Source organism: Anolis carolinensis, chromosome 6 (genome assembly GCF_035594765.1).
Source record: "Anolis carolinensis isolate JA03-04 chromosome 6, rAnoCar3.1.pri, whole genome shotgun sequence".
Lineage (NCBI taxonomy): Eukaryota > Metazoa > Chordata > Lepidosauria > Squamata > Dactyloidae > Anolis > Anolis carolinensis.
The window spans coordinates 15,192,932-15,215,693 of record NC_085846.1 but is presented as its reverse complement, the minus strand read 5'-3'; the positions used below and the strand labels follow the sequence as shown (position 1 = coordinate 15,215,693).

Sequence of the window (22,762 nt, the reverse complement as noted above, 5' to 3'; positions counted from 1 at the left end):
ATATCAAGGAGGGACTGAATTGTCTCGGAGAGCTCTTGTACAGAGCCGGTTTTATGAACATGCCAAAAATGTTTTTCTCTATCCGCCAGCCTTTTGAAGCCATCTCTTCTAATAGAACAAACAGGCTGTCTCTGCCCTTCATACTTCTAAATGTATCCCAGTCTATTTCAGTATTGCTGATCGTTCTCTTAGTGCACCTCCATGTCAACAATTGTGTCTGCCAACTGCTGAATCCACCGATCTCCAGAATTATCTTTTCATTGTGTTTGCGTATTTATGAATCCATTCTTGGCCTCTCCCATTCAATGATTCCCCCCCCCCCCCCACCGCCACCAATTTCTTGTTTGTCCTCACCTTTAACATTTCTTGATCCCTTCCAAATGATTTGCTACCCTTTTCTTTTTTAAGTCAGAACTGAGAGAACGTTCCACGGCAGAACTGTCAATCGCCCCACCTTTAGACATCTCCCCTTGCTATGTCAGAGACACTTCCAGATCTTCTCTGTCAAAGGTGGTTTGGAGAAACACATCTGTGGTGTCTGTGTCTCTTCAGCCTTTGTTTGGTAGCCTATATCAGGCCAAGCTACACAAAGTCTTTTTTTTAAAGCTTAAATATAGTTGTCTTGGTGGATTTTGAGGTCATGAGAGAAGAACAGTTTTAAACCAAATCTTTTCTCTTGGCCATTTCTCCTATTAACATAACCTTCCCATCCCAGGCTGGTACCCGCCTCCTCTCCCTCATCCTGATCTGATCTCAGTCAGCAAAAGAGCATGTGGTGGAGCAGGGGATTTAGAACAGTTGCACCATGCTGCTTTTACACTTTAAAAAGATATGGTGGAATCTAATATCAGATTGTCCTTTTAGCTCTCTCTTTTTATCCGTTTCCATATGATTTTGCTGTCTACTTCTCGCATATGAAAAGCATATTTGCTTCCTATTAGCCCAAAGAACTTCTACCTTTCCAGGCACTAGACTTCTAAATATAATAAACAATCACAACATGTGGGAATTAAGAAATGAATTACTCAGAAATGCATGATACTGACCCCAAAATCCTTTTGTTACAAAAAAGGAAAAGCAGTTTGGGAGAATACATTGTGGTAAAGTGGCAAAAGAGAAGATAATGCCACCATGTATGTTTTCCCCCCTGTAGAATTCCAAAAGGATGTTTGCACTGGAATATTCCATTCTAAATTCCCCTCTCAAAAACCACTTTTCATTTTGAGAAAAGATATTGGGGTTCAGTGACATGTATATAACATGGAGTTAGCTCCCACTGAACCCAGCTACCAAGATATTACAATGAAAACATCACTTATTATGAAGAATTCTTCCCTGGCTGTAGTAGCTCCAGATACCCTGATTGAAATGGGGAGTTAAATCCATGATTTTGTGCAAGAAAATCCCTTCTGCCTCACCCTTCCCTAAAATGCTCGGTCTTTCCAGGGAGAGAATAATATTTGGAGGATAATGGGAGCCATGTACTTACCTTGATTTTTATTCCATCCTTCAAGAAGCTAATTGTTTGCTTATTCCCAACATGTTATTTACCTGAACTTGGAAGAGTACTTTGTGGATTACTGCTCCCAGAATCCTAAGTCTAATGCAATTGGGGAATTTTTTGAGTTATAATCAAAAAAATTAACCTTACTAAATGATGATCTATCTGATTATTCATCTCCAAATATCTTCTTAGCCTTCCAACCACCCACACACTTTTCTGCCCATCTGTTTTGTCCATCTTTCTCTCTCACACAGGGTGTTTCCCCACATGCAGAATCATAATGTTTGGGTAGGTAATTTTTGTTCTAACCAATGCTAGCCAAATTTCAGGCTTATTGCTTATCCAATTGACCATGACGGCACAACAGGCCAAAATGATCTCCAGCAGCAGAGCTCACAATTGCCACCATATTCCTGATTGTGATTTCTGGGAATGGGGCAGCGGGAAGATCCAGTGCTCTGCATGTAATTTGTTTTTCCCTCCCTTCACAGTTCCAGAGACCCCAACATCACTATCCGCCTCTGAGATTTGGTACTGTTCCCAATGGGAGCACTGAGAAAAACATTCGGAACAACTATGGGGAGATGCATGAATATATGGGAAAGTACAACCAGCGCAGTGTGGAAGATGCACTCCACAACCTGCAGACAGGGTAGGTGACAAATAATGGAAGATGATAGAGGAGGTGGGCAGGAGTAAGACATGGGCAAGGTCCTTTCCTCTCAGTGTTTATCTTCACCTTTCATTCATAACTCTGTTTCCTGAGAAAATAGTCTGTGAGGGGCTAACTTAAGATATTTTTCTTCTTGAACCACAGCAGCAAATGATCCCCCACCCCACTCACCACGGTCAAAGTGCATAGTATCCTAGTAAATCATGTTATTTTGGCACCTGAACTCTCCAACATGAAACACAATTGTACTCTCACAATATTTCCTTCCTTCCTGGCGATGGACAAGATCCAATGGTCTACCTAGGTATCCAGTGCCTGGGGAATTGCGCCACTCTTCCCATCTCCTTCCCAGTACAGATCTCTATGTTGCCCAAAACCTAGTTTTTCCGCCCTCTGTGGTTGGTTTCTAAGGTGCATAGAGGAGGGGTTGCCCAAGGAGGGAAGAGAAGTGGTATTTTATTTATGTAGTGCTATGAAATCATGGGAAGTTAGTTATTTATCATGTCAGAAGCAAATTGAGACCACAGTTATAATGTATAAAATGTATAAAAAACCACAAAGAAAGTTTAAAAACTTGCCATTATACTAAATTTCCTTTGACCAGAAGCTGGCCTCTTCAAGTGCCTCTGGTGTTGCTGTAAGAAGGTCCTCCATTGTGCATGTGGCAGGGCTCAGGCTGCATTGTAGTAGGTAGTCTGTGGTTTGCTCTTCTTCACACTTGCATGTCGTGGACTCTACTTTGTAGCCCCATTTCTTAAGGTTAGATCTGCATCTCATGTTGCCAGGGCGCAGTCCGTTTAGTGCTTTTGAAATCACCCAGTCTTCTGTGTGCCCAGGGGGGAGTTTCTCATCCAGTATCAGCCTCCGATTGAGGTTCTGGATTTTTGCCTGCCACTTTTGGACTCTTGCTTGCTGAGGTGTTCCTGTGAGTATCTCTGTAGATCCTAGGAAGCTATTTCTTGATTTAAGGCATTGGTTTGCTGACTGATATCCACTGCCTTGGTCCTTTCATTACAGCCTTCTACTTCCTGATGGATGTCAGGTGGTGAAATACCAGATAAACAGTATAATTTCTCCAGTGATGTAGGGCGTAGACATCCTGTGATAATGCAGCATATCTCGTTAAGAGCCACATCCACTGTTTTAACGTGGTGAAATATATTCCACAATTGGCATGCATATTCAGCAGCAAAGTAGCAAAGTGCAAGAGAAGTGGTAGGATCCAGCCAATAAATATACTACCATGAAAATTTCAATAATTAATAATGTGCTGTTCTTTTGTGACATACTCTGGCGATAGACAGTTGTCTCACTCTGCCTAATGGCAGGTCTGGTTATGGTTTTGTGGCGGGCCCATAAAACAGCACTACAAAGATCCCAAGATATTTTTCATCGTGTTCTTTTCCCCACATCATGTACTCTCTGTATCAGTCCATGAGGCCTCACCTTTTTGATGGAGAATTCATATAGTTGTGCTTGGGGTGCAATAGTCACTGAAGAGATTTCTGTCCTTCCTCCTCCCTGCACCTGTGATAGTACATGAATGGCTCTGGTGAAAGCTCTACAAAATGTTTCTGTGTGAGTGTCTTGAGCTGTTATGAGTGTTGAAGGTAGCTGGTGACATGGAGAACTTTTCTGCCCGTACCATACGGTTGACCTTGTAAGAAGCATATTGGCCATTTTTTATTAAATAAGTCTTAGGCAATATAATAATTGGTCAATTAATCAGTGAACCAATTATATTTTCAGGAAGGGGCATAGGAAAAGTCATTTTAAAGGAGAAAAGAGCACTGTCTTCATTTTTACTAGATAATGGACCCATGTTTTGTATAACAGGCTTGCAGTCCTCTGCTCATTTAGGAGACTGTCCTTCCAGGTAAATAGATCATGCTATAAACACCACAGCTCTGTTTGTTTGTTAAATTCTTCAGAGGCTGTGCATGGCTTCCATGCATAATCGGTGAACAAGTGTTTGCATAGCCCCGGTAGCTGCTGTATATGTCAGCAAGAATGCCCTCCTACTGTTTCCTATAACAGCGCTTCTGTGAACATCTATGGATGCCTACTGGCTCATTTCATAAATAAACCAAACCAGACAAGTCCACAGTGAGACATGCAGGATTGAGCTATGTCATCATGCTGTTAATGAGACTTCTGCATGGGGGTTTTGTATGCAAACTGGTGGGCACTTGTGACTTAAATATTATTTTTCACAGAAACAGGAGTACTGTATAGCTTAGCTTGTTTGAGCAGCCTTTGGAGGACTGAGATTCTCACTGCTACCAATTTAAAAAGCCAGTTGACTGGGTTACAGAATGTGTGATTTGCCTTTTAAACCTGCATACTCAAGATCGTAATTGTATGTCTCACTAATTTACCTAGCCAACTTTCTCTGCTGGAGCAGAAAGAGAAAGAAATAAATCCTGCCAGTGGTTGCATTGGCTAGAAAAATTTTGGAGCTGTAGTCAAAAAGTAATTACTCAAACTTAAGTTTTCCCTCTGTCTTGCTAATGTGTATGTGAATAGAGATCTCTATTTTCCTGATAACCGTGCATAGAAAAAGTGTTTTTCTTCATTCATTCCTTTGTATTGCATTCAAATTGGTTAAAACTTTGTCAATATCAAATGATTTTGAATGTATGTCATAAAACAAGTAGGATTGCCTATTACACTATAAGTTTACTGGTTCAGACAAATAATGTATTTGAGATACTCAGACTGGAATCCCGTGAAGTCAATAAATACCAGTTTCTTCTAGGCAAGCTGCTCTACCCCCAAAGTGGACCTGATTCTCTATCCTGAACTGCCTTTTTTTTGCTCTGGTTTCAGTCCTGGAGCCTCCATCTTCATGACTTCTGTCCATGTTTAACCTATTGTGAACCAACATAGGTTTCCATTGTAAAAAAAAAGGCCTATAGTTGAGATAGCATGAGCTCTGGTTGTCTCTACATTTTAACCACTCCTTTAGGTCTCCCCCTTGGGGACACTTTTATGGCAAACCTGCCTGCTGCCTAGTTCAGCTGGAGATATATGGACTATTTCACTATAGTAGATCCCATCTAGATCTTGGAGGGCCAGCTGTGATTAGTACTTGCATGGAAGACCACCAGCAAATAACAGGTACTAAAGGGTATATCACAAAAGGGGCTGCCACAACCACCTCTGTGTATTCCTTACCTAAGAAAACCCTGTGAAATTCATGAGGTTGCCATTAGTTGACAGGCACCTTGAAGAAAGACACAGAGAGAGTATGTATAAGGCCGTTTAAACCCACAGCTGCCTTTTGCTGCTGCAGCCAACACTTCAGCTTGTTTTGTTTTCCCTCACATTCTTCCTATATTAGGATTTGAGTGTTAAGTTCCCCACCTTAAAATTAGTAGGGTGCTTTTTAATGTGTTTTGGAAATAAGTTCCTTCTTATTAAATCCTGTCACGCATTTTCACAACTACCACTCTTTTGCTTGCCTGTGTAAAAAGTGTAAAAAGTTAAAAAGAAAGCTGATTCTAATAACCTCTTTCTAACCAAGCACTCAATCAGACTCAGTTTAGAAGTGTAAAATACAGTATACAAAGAAGCAGAAATGGAACAAAGATGTCTAGATAGACATTGATAACTACACCACCTGGAAAATATTCCTTCTGAGGGCTTTATCTCCTAAAATCCTTCAGCCAGTGTAAAGTACTGCAGGAGACCAAGATAAAGATGGCACAAAACTAGGGTGCAGTTTTAGCACTAAAGCTTCCCTCCCCTCCCCACTCCCCTACCTATTGAATGAATCTTCTCTTAACAACCGCAGAAAGCTTTTGTTGGTTTAATGGAAAAATTAGTCATGTAATAAAATCTGTGCCCCAGTTCAACTGGTCAGACAGAGAATCAACAAAGGCTCAGCATTACTGGAGAACACACTCGTGGGCAGGACACCAAGATGGGTCTTCTGGGTCTCAACTCCAGCCTGTATCGTATTTGAGGACAAAGAAGCAATTTTGCTCTGTTTTATCCCATTCCAGTTTGGTATCCAAAGCTAGTTACTATTTTTCTTCCCTGAAGAAGTACAAGCATTTCTTCCCACCAAGCTGTAAGAATCACATGCCACTGAAACTAACAGTGCTCTGTTGAAAACATTGCTAGGACTCTTTTTAAAGGTCTCTTTTTGCAGTACTGATGACTCTTGAATATTGCTTTGTTATTTAAAAGCACTTTGACTCTGGTGTATTGCGGCCAGAAAAGAAGTGATTACTGAGGAGTTTTCCTTTCTAACTGTGAATGTTAGCAATTGTTTGTTAGATGGTGAAAGATCTCACACTTAAAGCAAGCTGTCCTCATCCCTCAAGGATGCCCTTTGTTTGTTTTCAACATGAATAAATTTACTGATAAGAAAAAGATTTGTTAAAAGCTAGAAATTTTGATTCAGTTAGATATAACTCAGCCACTGTCCCTGCAGGTGCTGCATCCAATACTGCGCTTGTCTCTCTATCTCTGTCTTGATTATTTGACTGCAGGAAGCTGGATGCCTTCATTTATGATGCAGCTGTCCTCAACTACATGGCCCGCAAAGAAGAAGGCTGCAAACTTGTCACCATAGGAAGTGGCAAAGTCTTTGCCACCACAGGGTACGGCATTGCGTTGCAGAAGGGATCCAAATGGAAACGGCCCATTGACCTGGCCCTGCTCCAGTTTCTAAGTGATGGTAAGGCTAGAGATAGTGCTGGGAAATTGAGACTGGTGCCAGAACACTCAGATTTTCTGGATAAGAAATAGAGGCATCGAAATGTGAAATGTATAATAGGTAGTGCTGATCCCCCCCCCCCCCAAACAAGAGATTTTGGAGAGGAGGAGTGTCTGAAATGTGAGGTATTTCTTATAGTTTTGCACTGAAAAGTATAAGGACCCCTGTACAAATGAAACAAGCAGAAATATATCTACTCCATATTTAACATAAAAGAAAGAGTACTGTACTTGTAGGGTGGATGAGCCTGGCCATCCCAGAGACGGCACACACCAATATCTCAGACATACTTTTACAATCAGCCATAAACTCCAGGACCAAAGACTTCCAATTGCCTCTCAGACCTTCCAAATGGGATGTGTTCCCTGTTTGGACTGATGGACAGGAAAATTCCTCATATGCTTCCTATTAAAACCCTGGGAGCAGGGGGCTTAAGTGATTCACCTTCAGCAAGACAGAACATTCCTTGTCCTTACCTAGAAGATATGTAATAACTTTGGTTATCTGTGCCTGGATTTTCTTTAACATATTTTAACAATTCCCTTATGGTTTCCAGTTGGGGTTGTTAAATATAGCACTAAGTATTCTCCCAGTAATGAGAAGTCCAAAGCAGCACTGTACTGTTAAGTTTCCTTCTGATAAAAGAGTACTACATGCATATGGGTTTTTTTGTAATAAAATCAGTTTGATTCATGAATACAGTTGAATGGGGGAAAAATGGGTGCTCCTTGAACTGACATAAACTCCACTCAATGTATATTAGATGTCCAGAAAGAGAGACTCTACACTCAAGCCTGCTTCACCTTCAGCCACAGTTCGCAGCTCTATCGCGCTGTCCCACTTCAAAATGCAAAGTGCCTTCTTACTGTCTCTCTGTCTCTTCATCAGATTTTTATGGCTGATGAATTTCCAAGGCTGAAGAGAGATTCAATGTCATTACAAGGTGTCATTACACATTACACAAATCTAGAACTTTGCTACCACGTTAACTGGCATGGCTCCAGCCTATGCAATTCGGGGATTTGTACTTTGAGCAGGGACTTTCAATTCTCAGTCAGAAATTCTAATACCATTTAGTTAAAGAGTGTGTTCGAGAATTCCAAGTCTTTCATCAAATTACGCAGTCTATTAAAGACTGCTTGTCAAATCCGTCATCAGCCATTCATTTGTCAGGATAAACTAGAGCAAAAGACCCATGCTTGTTAAGCAATTAAGCCAACTCATTTCATTTACCAGCAAAAGCATTGTTTCATTGTATTTTGTGTGTATTTATTTCTGGGGACAGAAGGAGATGAATTTCTCATCCATATGTGCAGATTTCTGAGAGCTACATGAGCCTTCCTAGTGACACCTGGTGGCTTCCATATCAGTGACGTAGTGAGTCTATACCAGGTTTTAATCCAAATTTTAAGAAGCTATCTAAAGCATGGAACCCCATCTGCAAAGTGGTTTAATGCTTTATGGCTCCTAAAATTTTGGACCAAAGCAGAATTAATACTAACACAGAAGTCACAAGTGGACTTTTACTTCCCGTAGATGTACTAATGGAGCTGCCCCCAAGCTGAGGACACTAGGCTGAAAGTCAATGTGTGCCTGTTATCCCCTGCCAGTGGGTCAGCGTGTTCACATTTCTTATCCACCCACCCTGAATATCTTTCAGCAGCTCTGCAGATTGATAAGGAACACGTCTTCCTGCATGTTTCTGGATTAATCAATCCAGAATGAAAATTAATAGGAACCCCAGGAGAGATGTGGGGTCCAGTCAGTTTGAGCCTGGAGGTCCTTGAGCCATGTCTCCTGGGAGAGAAAGGCAAGCCTCAGTGGGCTAGGCTTGGAGCAAAGGCAATGGAAGACTGACATCCTGCTTTCTATTTCTAGCTCTGAGGATAATGAGCAGACACAGTTCTGGCCTGTTTGATCTGAGATGAGGAACCTGAATTGCTCTCTGCGACTGCTAATGGGCTTGGTCTGAGGCTCTAATTGCTGTTAGCCAACACTCCTGCTTCTCCTAATAAGCCCACCTGATGCTGTCGATCCTCAGAGAAGGGCAGGGCAGCAAATATTGAGGAAGGGGGTTGAGTTTCAGGTGGGTCTCCCAGTGTCCAAATCAGATTGCCTTTGTTGCGTCTCTGAATAGAAAAGTGGCATGGCTTTCTCTCTCCCGCGTTCAGTGGTTAACCTTCAAAAGAGAAGCATTCAAGATGTAAAGGTGTTCCCTCTGCACTTGTAGAAAAATGCCTTGTGATTCTTGTGAGATGTTGTAAAGGTGTTTGGAGGAGACAGAAAGAGAGCTAGCTTTGTAGAACCTGGATCGGTTAGAGTAAATGACTAAAATGAGCTGGACGTTAGCAAAGTTAACCAGGTGAATTTGGTGAATGCTGCAAACATACACATTTTGTAGGGCAAACCAGACAACGGTGATAGTTTCAATGCTGCCTCCAGATTTTTGAATGTTCACAATATTTTTTGTGATTATCATCATTCATTTTTTGGGGTTTTCACCAGATCTATGGAAATATTTCACATATTAGGTTTTTTAATATAGAAAGGGGTGTGAAGATGTGTTTATAACAGAGGTATTTCTTGCACTCTACCCATCAGTTTGGAATTTTTCAGCATGCAGGTGTCAGTGTTTGTGCATATGTTGCATATGTACCATACTGAGGACTATTGGGTATTCATGTCACGTGCTTGCAAGAATGTGTGTGTATACGTGCTTCAGAGAGCCTGTCACTTGGGTGCAAGAGAGCACACGTACGTATCGTTGCAAGGTTTCATATGGGGGGGGGGGGGTGAAGAACAGTTGCCTAGCAACATACCCATCTACTATTTCATGGCTCCTAATCCTAAACTGGATTACGAATCATAGGCATGGGGGGCAACGTTGAGAAAAGAACAATCTCTTGTAACTGTAACCATGAGTAGGAGAGGATAGTTAAATGGTGTTAAGAAGTAAGTACTTTGCATTAAGTGATAGTTGAGTGTGCACTGAGAGAACAAGACTGTTCCCCTCTCCTCTTAACCTTCTCTATCAAGTTATTTCATGATGCTTGGCAGTGACAGCTTTTGGGTCACTTGAGATCTCCCACATCAGTAGGAAGGTATCTGCGTTTTCTAAGAGGACAGTACTGCCTAATGAGTAGCGCTCAGCAAGTTTTATTTTCTGGACTATATCACCAGAACACCACTGTCCATGCTGGCTAGGATATTCTGGGATTCTGTGTTGTCGAAGGCTTTCATGGCTGGAATCACTAGGTTGCTGTGAGTTTTCTGGGCTGTATAGGTATGTTGGAAAACTAGTCAAGTGGGGTTTATATATCTGTGGAATGTTCAGGGTGGTAAAAAAAACTCTTGTCTGTTTGAGGCATCCTCTTGTCTGAGGATGCCTGCCATAGATGCAGGCGAAACGTCATAAAAGGATGCTTCTGGAACATGGCCATACAGCTTGGAAAACTCACAGCAACCCAGTGATTCAGGCCATGAAAGCCTTCGACAACCCAAGGAATGAACTTTTCCAAACTCTGCCAATGAAGCTAGGAGAGGTGCATCTCCTGAGTATGCCCCATCTTTTTTTCTCCCTCTCTATCCATCCCCTCTTCCTTTTCAGATGAGATTGAGCTTCTAGAGCGCTTGTGGCTCTCGGGGATTTGCCACAATGACAAAATTGAGGTGATGAGCAGCAAGCTGGACATAGACAACATGGCTGGAGTCTTCTACATGCTCCTGGTGGCCATGGGGCTGAGTCTGCTGGTCTTTGCCTGGGAACACCTCATTTACTGGAAACTGCGCCACTGTATGAGACACACGGGGCGGCTGGACTTCCTGCTTGCCTTCAGCAGGGTGAGAAAGCAGGGCAGTGGGAGGGGGCTCTTTGCCTATGGATTCATTCACAAAAAAAAAACTCCTGTTTCTTCGTCCTCTGGGGGGAAAAACCTCAACACTTTTCACTCTTTTTCAGAGCTGATTTGATCACATTGCACAAGTATTAACATTTGTCCTTAATATAAACAGCAGCAGCCTTATAATCTCAGCTTTTGCTTTTTAAAAATCTAGTTTTTTGTAGTTGTGAAATAATAAGTTTGGGAATGGGGAGGGTAGTGTGAAAGGAAGTGGAAAAGTTGGCTCTAGAACAGACATGGGCAAACTTTGTCCCTCCAAGTGTTTTGGACATCAACTCCCACAATTCCTAGCCCTTTCTTTTTTCCCCTCAGCTGCTTAAGCTGCTGAGAGGGAAAAGGAATAAGCCTGAGGCCAGGAATTGTGGGAGTTGAAATCCAAAACACCTGGAGGGATGAAGTTTACCCATGCCTGCTATAAAAGCTCAGAAGCAAAATATGGAGTCAAAGCAAATTTTACCATTTGGTGTGCTAAATCTGCAAAACAAATCAGTGTGTTGTGCATTTGTACAGATACAGAATGTAGGACATCTTGGCACACATTTATTTTTCTGTGATTCTGTACAGACATGCATAAATTGAGTGAGGGACTCTGTGTTGACTGCATAGAGAGAAAGCTCTGTAGAAATGACCTTGAGGAAAATTCATTCTTGTCTATACCAGGTATGTTTGTATATCTGCCTTCAAATCACCTGTTGACTTATGAATTTCATAGGGTTTTTCTTAGGCGAGGAATATTCGGAGGTGGTTTTGCCAGTTCCTTCCTCCAAAATATAGCCTACAGCAGGCGGTATTTCTTGTTGGTCTCTCATCCAAATGATAACTAGGGCTGACCCTGTTTAGCTTCCAAGATCAAAGAGGATCTGGTGCCTTTAAGGCAGTTGGGGAGAATGCTAATTGGCTGGCGCCTTTGATGTCACAAACCTACCTCCCTGCAGCAGTTTTTAGGCTAAAAAAATGAATTGGGTTTCTTCTTAAATTAAGTTTTTAAAAAAGAATCTTCAGTTGAATGAATCTATATGTTGCACTTCAAACAATTAGGGTAGGGAGGGGGAGTAGATGCCTTGCATGAATTTAAAAATCATGTTCTTTGACACCAGACATGTAGAGAATGGCTTTGCCTATTTAGCAAAGGGGTATTAGCACATTCTTCTCATAATTGATACAATATAAATTTAAACAACTTTAAGCCCATTAAATGAGAGTTCCCAATGAGAAAATCCTGAGTATTCTGTTCTTTAAAAATGACTAGGGATGGTTAAAACAAAATTTGCAGTGGCTTCAGAATACGGTTCCCATGGGTAGATTGGAAGGTTTGTGTGTATATGGAGCTGGTGGGTGCATGTGTGTATGGAGAAACTAGGGTAGTTAATGCACATTTCAAACTAGATTAAATTTGTAGTGTAGCATGGTGAAGTTAACAGGCCATCCCCTGGGCAGATTCAAAACAGATTCTCATGAGTCAGAGTGCAAATTGAGTTCTGTATAGTTCTCATTTGCATATGTTGATCACTTTAAATACAGATTAAAAATTGCCTCTGCTCCTCACTGAGGCAAAGATTTTTTAAAAAAAGAAACCACTCAGCCAGATGGCAAAAATCCCACCCAACCCTCTGATTCTTCTACCTGTTTCCACTGTCGCTTTTGACTCCTTTTTGATCTTCATGGTGTCAATTTGTCCACCTGTATTTCTCCTCTCATCTCCGTCTCCTCCTCTCCCCTTCCCTCCATCCACTGCCAGAGTGATCCTTCTCTGGAATCCATGACCTACAGTGAAGGACAAACTCAGCCTCTTGGGGTGGGAGGGAAGGGTGCTCTCTGTCAACAGGAGAAGGCTGCTCATGGTGGGAGCCAGTTTGCATTGCAGGAGGGGAATTGTGAATGTGTGTGTGTGTATATATATATAAAATATATATAAAGAGAGAGAGAGATAGATGTGATAAAGAATTCTGTCTCTTACTGCCCTGGTACATTTAACATAGGTCTTAAAAGAGAGGCTTCACGGTAGATTTTTGGGGAAGTATTTCTAACACTGGGAAATAGAGATGTCTATTGGGAATACAAACTTTCGGGATGAGAGTTTTCCAAATGTAGATTTTGGACTTGCATGATCACTAAAGCAGAGAATGTAGTGACTAATCTGGGCCTGGTTACCTATGTTCAGGACAGCGACATTGTGTGCACACAAACTGGATTATGGGAGGAGAATGGCTTGGGGAAAGATAACATAGGAAGATGGGTGGATGAGGAATAGTAGATGCCCTTGTCTGTAATACACGCTATTCCTAATGAGATTTGCTATTGTGTAAAGTAGGGGAAGTGAGCATATTATGACTGTGAAACTTTCCCATATGGAGGGGCATCCTTATAGTGCCATTCAAAAGATCATTTTTACCCAGAGCATGCAATATAAATAATGATGACTTTGTTCTATATGGATCCTCTTGTGAGAAGAGTATCATGCATAAACACTTCATTAAACTAGTACTTTATTGCTACATCTACTATCCTATTCCCTACAGCCAGACAAGTGGTATTCTGCCAATAGCTACAGTACCTGATTGGTATGCCTTCTTTCCATTTGCCCCAGGGTATGTACAGTTGCTGCAGCAGTGAAGACCCAAAAGGTCCAGACCAGCAGCAGTTGCCCATCCTCAACCACACGTATGGGCCTTCACGAGGGGCAGCTCCAGCCTTGCCCAGTCCCCCTGGCCCTCCACTCCCTTGCTCCAGCTTCCTGCCCCGTGAACGGCGCATTGTAGAGCGGTGGCGCCATGCCCGGAGTCCCAATTGCTACAAGGATCTCTTCCCTCCAACACCTGCAGAGCTCCCCACAACTAAGCCTCCACGCCACAGCCTCAAGAGTCCTTTCTCTGATGGCTTCCACCGGTTCTATGGGCCCATTGAACCTGAGGGACTCTCTGATCACGTGAGTGGCAAAAAGATGGCACCCTGTCAACTCTCTCCACCACCACCTTCCCGTGGGCTGGAAAATCCTCCTTCCTATTTTGCCATTGTTCGTGAAAAAGATTCTCCTGACATGCCACCAGCAGCATCAGGCTGGCAGCGTAAATCCCTCCGAGGCTTGTATGAAAGTTTCCAGGCTGGGAAAGGGGCTGGTCGGGCCCCAGAAGTGAAGAAGTATGATGGCCCATCCAGTAGCTATTCAACCAAAAGCCCGTGTGACTTGGAAAGGGGCAGCAGCCGGCCTTTTGGTAAAGAACGGAATCGATATGGCTACACCCGACTGTCTTACGAAGATGAACGCTCCCCGCCTGTTCCCCGTTATCGGCACACTGAAGAAACATCTCTGCCACGAACTGAGCCAGAAACCAAATGCCCAACATCGAGCCGAGAAAGGGGTTCCCGGGCTCATATTTGCCGCAGTCATTCCCACCCACTTGCCGTCGGTGCCAGTTTGCGCAGCCAAAGTCATTACGTGGACTTTTCGGATTCTGATTCTGATATTTGTGAGAGGGACAGTGATGGTCATAGCTGCTGGTACCAGTCGCCAGATTATTTCTGCACATACCCATCCCGAGAGAGGCAGTTGTTTGCTACCCACAAGCCTCTGCACTACTGGTCAGCTGACAAGCTGGCAAAATGCCATGGATGCCACGGTCCCTGCCAGCACTGCCTGAGCTTGGAAATGCTCCCACCGCCTACCCCACCGTGCCGCAAGGAGGCCTTGCACTACCTGAGCTGTTCTGAGGAGCGTCTGGAACGCCGGCTGGACTGGGAGCACCGCCACTGCAGCTTGTATGGCTGCATGGCTTCTCGGCACCGCCACGGCTTCCATCGCCGTTGCCACCATCATTCCTGCGACCTGGGGCCCGCGGGTGGAGTCCTTCATCCTACCTCCCGCAGCCTGGAGGACCTCAGTTCCTGCCATATGATGCGCTGCGGGACCTCCCATCGACACCAGGGTGGCTTCTCGCCAGAGTGGCTGCCACGCCGGGTGAGCCGGAGTGGAGAGCTTTTTGCCCGGCGTGGCTCAGCCCATTTCTCCAGCCTGGAGTCAGAGGTATGACCAGCGACAGGTGGGGTGGGAGTTGGGTGGGGGTATGGAAAGACACTTTGGATGAAACCACAGGAAAAAAACGATGTTGACTGAGCCGTAGTTGAGCCCATCGAGCGGGGACAGAGATGGTGGCAATGGCACTGTGGCCCAACCCATGGAATGAAGGTAGTCCCATGAAGATGACTACAGAGAGGGGGAAGCAGAAAAGTGCCAGAAATGAACCCACCAAGACAAAGGGCATGCAACCCGGATGCCACCAGGAAGATTTGGCATAGGGCCACTTCTTCCTGCCACAGAGAAGGGGAATTGTTCAACCAAAAGAGTGTCACAGATAAACACCACAGTGGGGACTGAAACTACCAATAATCCCATAAAAAACCAGAAGGGGGAGTGGAGATGACCTCTCAGAGAAGAGGAACAACTCCCTGCTTCTGCTACCCCAAGTGCCACCAGAATAGCTCCCTGTGACAAATCTCCTGGTCTCTTCCACCAGCCAATTTAGGGCAGGGGGTAAGAGGGGGAGCTGTTCCCGCCTGTGTTTCCATAACAGACCTTTTATATCCAGAAAAAGGGCTTTCCTGCCACCCTGTGGCATCTTGATGGGGTGGGTTCCCGTGGCCAGTAGTAACTGGCAACTGCAACAGCAGGGCTGTTTCCCTCTGAACAAGACCCAAGAGAGGGCCACAGAAACAAACCAGTTGTGGACATGGAGGGGGTCGGTGTCTCCACACAGGCTGGTGCAGGGGAAATGTTCCACTGGTCAGGCTCCAGGGAAGAGATGGGAAGGGCTTCGATGGCAACCACCACACAACTGTCTGGACTTCTGGGCGGGAGGGATGTTAGGAGACAAAACTGTGACTTTGTTCAACAGAAAACTGTGATAATTTTTTCCTGCACATTTTCTGCTTCCTCTTTTCCCTTCGACCTTTCTTTGCTCTTCTCACCTGTATTTCTTCTTTCTCAAACTCCACTTCCCGCTTCTATCTTGCTATCATGCACTTGCCAACAATTATAGAGATAGCAACACATTCAAATACACATCACCAATACCCTAATGCAAACTCACATGCATGGGTGCTGTGCTGGGCAAAAATAACAAAATAACAGGCTCCCAAACCAACATGGAAAAACTAAACTCAAATCCCAAAGGGGTTTGTTCTCAGAAATCTCATAAACAGTACATTGACATTCTTAGTGTTACGACAGTTTTTGTGGAAAATGACAGAAAACATTATTATAAGATTTTTCTGTAGATTGAAAGGGCACTTGCATTTCAAACCAAACAAATGCCTATAGGAAAAAATGAAACCTCATGCAATAGAGAGGAAATGCTGCACTCAGTCATTACTAAAATCACCATATACTGTCTTAAAGCTGGCCACACCAAGCTACATTGGGCAAACTTTGGAAGTGGGTATAGGGGGTATACAGGTATTTTCTGTACAAAGTAAGAGACTTAGGATGGAATCATGTATCTTCCTTGTGGGAATAATGCTGTATGTGCTTGATGCACATCTTGCATATCTTCCCACAGAAAAAATGCTTAAGTTCCTTCTTCGGTAAGATCTCAGAAGCACGAAAATCGCCCCCTCCAAATCCAGTATATTCTGGAAAGACTCAGGACTGGAATTTGGCAATTTTGTAGAGAACAATTGTGTATGTATAAGAAATTTAATGTACTTGATAAAAATAAGGTGCTTCTAAGTGGACAGCTCCTAGTGCTACCAGTCAAAAGACATTGTGCTGTTAATAATCTCTTTGAATCTTTGAGTCTTTGAATCGTAAGTTGAGTTGCCTTTGTTTTTGAGTTGTAAGAAAAAAAATAGAAGAAATCATGGAGAAACATGGGAGAATTTCAAGTGCACGTAAGTGAAGTCTCTAACACATCCTCCCCCCAAAAAGTAAGTGTTCAGGCCCGAGTGATTGCACAATAAAAGCCTTTGTCTGGAAGCATCCTAACACCGCAGCTGGTTTCAAGGGAAATGTTTGTTCACCAGGCTGGTGACCAATCATGTAACTCATTGCAACAGGATGTGTTTACCATCCATGATTGAATTGGCTAGGGTTCTTTTGGAAAGAACAATTTGCCAAAACTACATAGCAATATAAAAAGCTAATAGACAAAATGGAGTGATGCTTGGCATGGTCCTGAGCCTAAAAGAACAGGAATCCAAGAGTCAGTAAAGGGAACTGAATATTTTAGGCTCTGTTTAATGCTGTTTTGAGAGCCAGTGTGGTGTAGCTGTGTGAGCATTGGACGAAGACTCTGGAGAGCATGTTTTGAATCTCTGCTCAGCCATGGAAATTCACTAGGTGAACTTAGGCAAGCTGTACTCTCTCAGCCTCAGAGGTAAAACTCAATTGAACAAATCATGCCAAGAAAACCCAATGATAAGTTCACCTTAGGATCACCATAAGTTGGAAACCACTTGAAAGTACACAACAACAACAGTGATATTATTTGTATTTATGATGTTAGATACTTTTTCCAAAGCAGGGATGGGTAACATAAATCTCCTTGTCAGCATTACAATCAAGATTGAGGGCAGTCCTTGTGAATAAGGTTGACTTTAAGTGCAGGATGGAAAGCAACCCCTCTCTGGCTCTCACCAGGACCAATTCAAACTGGTTTTCTCCCAATGAGCTGAGATCAGAACTAACCACTGCAAGGAGAGGAAGGCTTGGACAAGACAGTAGGAGAAATGGGTAGGATCCTGCTCCCACCTTGTCATGCTTCAACATTAATTCTCTCTTGTGTTTATGAAAATTTGGCATGACCCACATTTTAACACATGGAACATGTTGTACTCCTATCAGTTTTGCCTGTTACCTGAGGGTACTGTTTTTTTTCTTTCACAAGCCTACAACATGTGGAGAAACTAAAGAAATTAACAAGAGGGATGTTTGCTGCAGCCAAAGGCCGGCTATTCCATGTGTTAGCCACAATTCTAAGTGAGTGCAGCATTTGATAGTAGGGACAGATTTCCACATCTCAGGTTTGTGGCTCTTATTGCTGAAAAGATGGTTTAGGAGTATGTGGAGGGAGCCCTAAACTAAGTCTCCCATACTGGGCGCTTCCATGTTGGTGGTCTTTTAGCTGTGGGGCTTACTTAGCAGCACCAGTGAGTAACTACACGTCACCATTTTAAATTTTCTATCTTGTCTCTGGTGTGTCATAATTCCAAGGCACAGGGCCAGTTTTTACTATTTTAATTTCTTTCAATGACTAAAATCAATGGTAGGTTGTTGGGAGATTTAAAATGAAGTTTGCAGACGTAAGAATATGGTGTGAGGGGCCCAGGGCAGGCCCCTCAGTGCTTATGAATTCTTATCAGGTCCTGAAGCGTCTCTGACTCTATGGGATTTCCATAGGCTAGAGGCCAGGGCTTAAATGCTTCAGTGAATCTCCAGATATGCTGTATGAAAAACTGAAACACAATAAGGCAAAAAGAAAAAAAGCAAAGTGTCGGCTAGCATCTTCAATCTGTGAAAATCCCACAGAGTACCAATTGAAGCTTTCCTCAGTGCAGAGAAGGGGCAAACTTTGTGCACAGGTTTTTAGTTTATTAATGAAGACACGCAGGCTCAGAACCAACTTCGAGCTAACCAGGCTACTGGTCTGACCCAGTATAAAGCTGCTTCCCGCTTCTGCATCCTTCCAGAACCAAGGAAGGCTCGCTTGCTCGGCAAGGCCTCGTTTGAAGTGTTGTGTTCAGTTTTGAGCACCTCCGTGCGAGCAGGATGTTGACAAATTGAAAAGGATTCAGAAGAGAGCGGCAAGGATGATCAAAGGTCTGGAAGGCAATTCCTACGTGGAGACGCTTGAAGGAACTGGGTCTGTTTAGCCTCGAGAAAAATAAGATGAAGCAGTGGGTGTGGGGGGAGGGGGGAGGTGATGTCGGCAGATTTCAAATATTTTAAAAGGTGTCAGGAAGAAGAGGAGCAGCAGATGGAGAGAGGACAAAAATTACTGAGCTTGAAGCAGAGGAAGGTGTCAGGTGCCATAGTCATTAGATCTGGCCGCATTCCTGTCCATTGTCGGATATGACTGGATTGTAAAGAGATTAAGGGAGCAACAGTGGTTTGGCAATATCTGGTCTGGAAAGATGCAAAGCTGTGGTTGAAGTTAAATCAGTCCCCCACTTTCCCTGAGGTGCTAGCATTCTTGCAAACAAGTGGAATTCTGAGAAGGAACAGTCTAATGTAAGGGCCAGACAGTTTTTGGAAACCCAGCTGGTACTGGAGACCCTCTACTCAAGCATTCAGCCATAGAACAAACAGGGAGGGGGCACTCTCAAGTGCCTACTTTCAGCTGAGGAGATTTTAGGGGGAATTTAGGAACGTTCCTTTGTTGCACTGCAGCTCCCACATTCACCTGGCGGGTGGATTCTGAGTGTTGCAGTTAGAAAAATAAACTATTTTTCTATGGTAAAGCTTTAGGCATACAGGGATGGCCTGTCTCAGGGCTGGGTCTGGATCTGAGGGCTGACAAAGTCCCTCCCAACCCTTAAACGTTCTCCAATACAGGGGCAGGAAGAGCAGCACATGTCCTGGTGCCAAAGTGTGCCATTGCTCCCAAACCAGTGCACACTGCCAATAGTGAATCCAGAAGGGAAAAAAATCCATCACCTTCCATCACACACAGCCACAGTCAAGCACAAAGGCATACAAGCACATACCAAACTATCATGCCAACAAGTAGAGTAATTAACCTCCGCAAATAAAATTCACTGTCATGCAAGATGATGTGCATTAAAGTGCAGCTTAATGCAGCATACACAACAAGAAAAAAAGGAACACTAATTTTCAAAAAACTATTGCAAGCACATGGTCTCCATTACAGATGCCAGGAGACAAGATTGCTGTCACACATGCTTGCAGAATCTCAAAGGAACTCAAAACTCACACATCTACCAGTCCCATTAGCAGGCATATTTCAAAGAGCCATGTTAAGACTGCAGCATTATTGATGTTGTTCCTGCACAGAGTGATGCGTACACTGTCATCTCTGAAATGTGGCAAAAACGCTCCTACTGTTGTAAGCCCAGTGGGTCTGGAAAATGTGTCACATAATGTGGAATCAGTGGCCCAGCCTTCACAGCAGAAAAGGGTGCTGTGGCATCCAAGAGAGGAACACATTTGTTGAGACACAAAATTCTGCAGGCAACCTCCTTAGTATTTCATTAAATGCCTAAGATCCACTGACAGAGATATAAAACCATAGACGATTACAGCATACATGAAAAGATGCTGCAGAATTATATGAACACACAAGAGGCACAGATCAGGTCCTCAAAGACATGAACACAAAGATGCAATCATACATGCAGATTGAAGTTCACATGCAGGCTCCCTCACGTGAACCCACTACCAAAACCACGAGCTCAGTCCCACTCCCAGTTCTGCTTTTATTCTCTTTCTCTCTTTCTCCCTCTCTCTTTCCCTGTGTCTCTTTGTCCCTTTTCCTATTCTGGGGAGGGGGCAATTTAGTAATAACTTTAGAAATGCTGTTTTAGGGAGCGGGGTCGGTGGGTGGGAGCAGTCTTTCTTGGAGTGGGTGGGCTTTCGCTGGGGCGGGATGGGTAAGTGGGGACATGGGGCAGCGCCCCACACCAGAACGGGGCAGGGTTTGGGTGGGGCAGGGACCCAGGCATCCGCAAAAGGGGTGGGACTGGGTTTTCGATACTATTTTAGGGCGTTCATAAGAAATAAAGGCTTTTTTAATCCCGCTCAGACTTTGCCCCAGTGTGGTTTGTCTGAATCATCAAATCACATCAGGGAATGGGGGGTGGAGGTAATGTGGTTTCTTGTTTAATTGCCATTTTTCTTTTTAGACTGAAGAGCCACAGCCCCCCATAAAACATCCTTCTCACCTTCTGTTCACCCTATCCTTCTCCAATTCCACCAAAAGACAGTCACAAAAATAAGAAAGGGAACTACAGTACTGCCAGAACACAGCTCACCTACATATAAATCTTGCACAAATCAGCAAAGATATGCCACTCTGCTTCATTGCCTGAATTATGCAGTATTCAGCGTGCCTTGGCACAGAGTTTGGCATAAGTTGGTGCAGGGTTTTTATTTCAGTGCAGCAGATTCATAGTTAAATGTCTCCACTCCCTGGTGAGAAGTCATGGGGCAGTGTTGGAAGACGTTGTGCCCTAAAGCATATTACAGATACCAGACTTTAAAGAGAATCTTGGAGACTTAGGGTGTCTTACTGTTTGTTTATACAAACACAGTCTTATTGGAATCATGCAGATTTTGTAGCAAACAGCACAAGAGCCAATTCTGCATGAAATTCCCAGAGGAACTACACTTCAGCTTTAGGCAATCTTAGCTTAAAACAGCAACAGCAACCTCATGGCTCTCTGACTCCAGATCAAACTTAGCACTGTTTCCATTTCTAGTACTGCTAGTGAAGAGAGAAATTTTCCAGGCAAGAAGGAATATAAAGGCTCATATATTACATCCATGATCACCTATTACTTGCCTGTTCATAGCATCAAAGATTGGCAAGGCACTGCCTATCATGCTCTACACAGCAAGGGTTCCCAGTTTATGTGTAGGGGGTACATAATCACAATTGTGGGCGATTTGGAAAATGTATGTGTGAGAGAAAACTGAGCATGTGTTCACTGTATGGACAAACTGTACCATTCTCTTGAACAGAATGGAAAAGAAGTTCTACCTAAAATTTGATGCAGATAAGAGAAGCACATCAACCCCACCAAAGGTTCTCATGTCACATATTTCTGTGGCAGGGACTGAGGTTCCCTATATATCTAGCCATTGCTTAGTATCCCATGCAAAAGAATGAATAAGTTGCTCCATATACTTGCAGAGAGAGGAAAATAGCCCAGGTACATGCTTCAGCCAGGCTGTGTTGGCACAGTGGTAACTATGGATGCCATTTGCAGGGAACAGGCTCCATGGTATAGCCCAGAATGCTCATTTCTCCCACAAAGGTTCATGAGACTAGCATCGCTTCTCTAGGAAGCAAGTAGGAAAAAATTACTTAGCAGATATAGCTAGGAATATTTTAATTCCCTGGCTAAAGAGTATAGCAGAGTTGTGAAATCCAAGCTCTCTGCCTTAGTGTTGTCTAATTCCAAACAAGTGTTGCTGGCTTTTCCTAGCAGGACTCAAACTGAAATTCAGTAAATAGTTATAATCCCAGTTCCATTCTTATTCTGGAAATGATTGCAAACATTTTTCAAGTTATTCACTTAGATATGATATTCAGTATATTTTAACCCTGTTTTCCTCCAAGATATTCATTTGGGTCTTCTCCCCTCCCTCCCTCCCTCCCTCCCTCCCTCCCTCCCCTCCCTCCCTCCCCTCCCTCCCTCCCTCCCTCCCCTCCCTCCCTCCCTCCTTCCTTCCTTCCTTCCTTCCTTCCTTCCTTCCTTCCTTCCTTCCTTCCTTCCTTCCTTCCTTTCTTTCTTTCTTTCTTTCTTTCTTTCTTTCTTTCTTTCTTTCTTTCTTTCTTTCTTTCTTTCTTTCCTACAGGATCCGCTATTTGCCAGTATATATGGGTGTGTGTGTAAAAGTGGTAGACACAGAAAGGAACTTCCCTAGGCTTTGGCTTACAATTGATACAAAAATTATTGGTCCTACAATCAGAATTCCAGTTCACATGATTTCCAGTTTTGGTTTGGAGATCAGATGGCAGTTGGCCTGCTCAAAACAAGCAATCAGATCCTTGTGAACTAGAAAGCGAAGGAGAAAAAAGATGTGTGGAAACTTGGCAAATAACCCTGACCATCGAATGCAATGACATTTGATCAAGGCTAGTGGAGGCCCATAGGAGAGCCATAGCCTCTTAAAGAACCACCTCCCACCAGCGCCTTTCCCTGACAACTCCCTCCTCCGTTCAAAGCTTCTGGGGATCCCTGGGATCTTCTAACTCACTTTCTTTTCATTTTCTGTAGATGTGGAA

At 43.5% G+C, this 22,762-nt stretch overlaps 1 protein-coding gene across 7 annotated transcripts in view; it reads left to right on the top strand.

Moving 5' to 3' along the window:
• grin2d (glutamate ionotropic receptor NMDA type subunit 2D) overlaps positions 1-20,553 on the top strand; it is a 62,647-nt gene extending 42,094 nt beyond the window's left edge. For all 7 annotated transcript variants that reach the window (XM_062983880.1, XM_008117243.3, XM_062983879.1 and 4 more), the window contains 4 exons: positions 1,996-2,156; positions 6,677-6,864; positions 10,511-10,743; positions 13,390-20,553. In XM_062983880.1, coding sequence (XP_062839950.1) covers positions 1,996-2,156; positions 6,677-6,864; positions 10,511-10,743; positions 13,390-14,829 — 2,022 coding nt within the window. In that variant the 3' untranslated portion in view covers positions 14,830-20,553. The remainder of the gene's footprint in view (positions 1-1,995; positions 2,157-6,676; positions 6,865-10,510; positions 10,744-13,389) is intronic.
• The last annotated feature ends 2,209 nt before the right edge of the window (positions 20,554-22,762 follow it).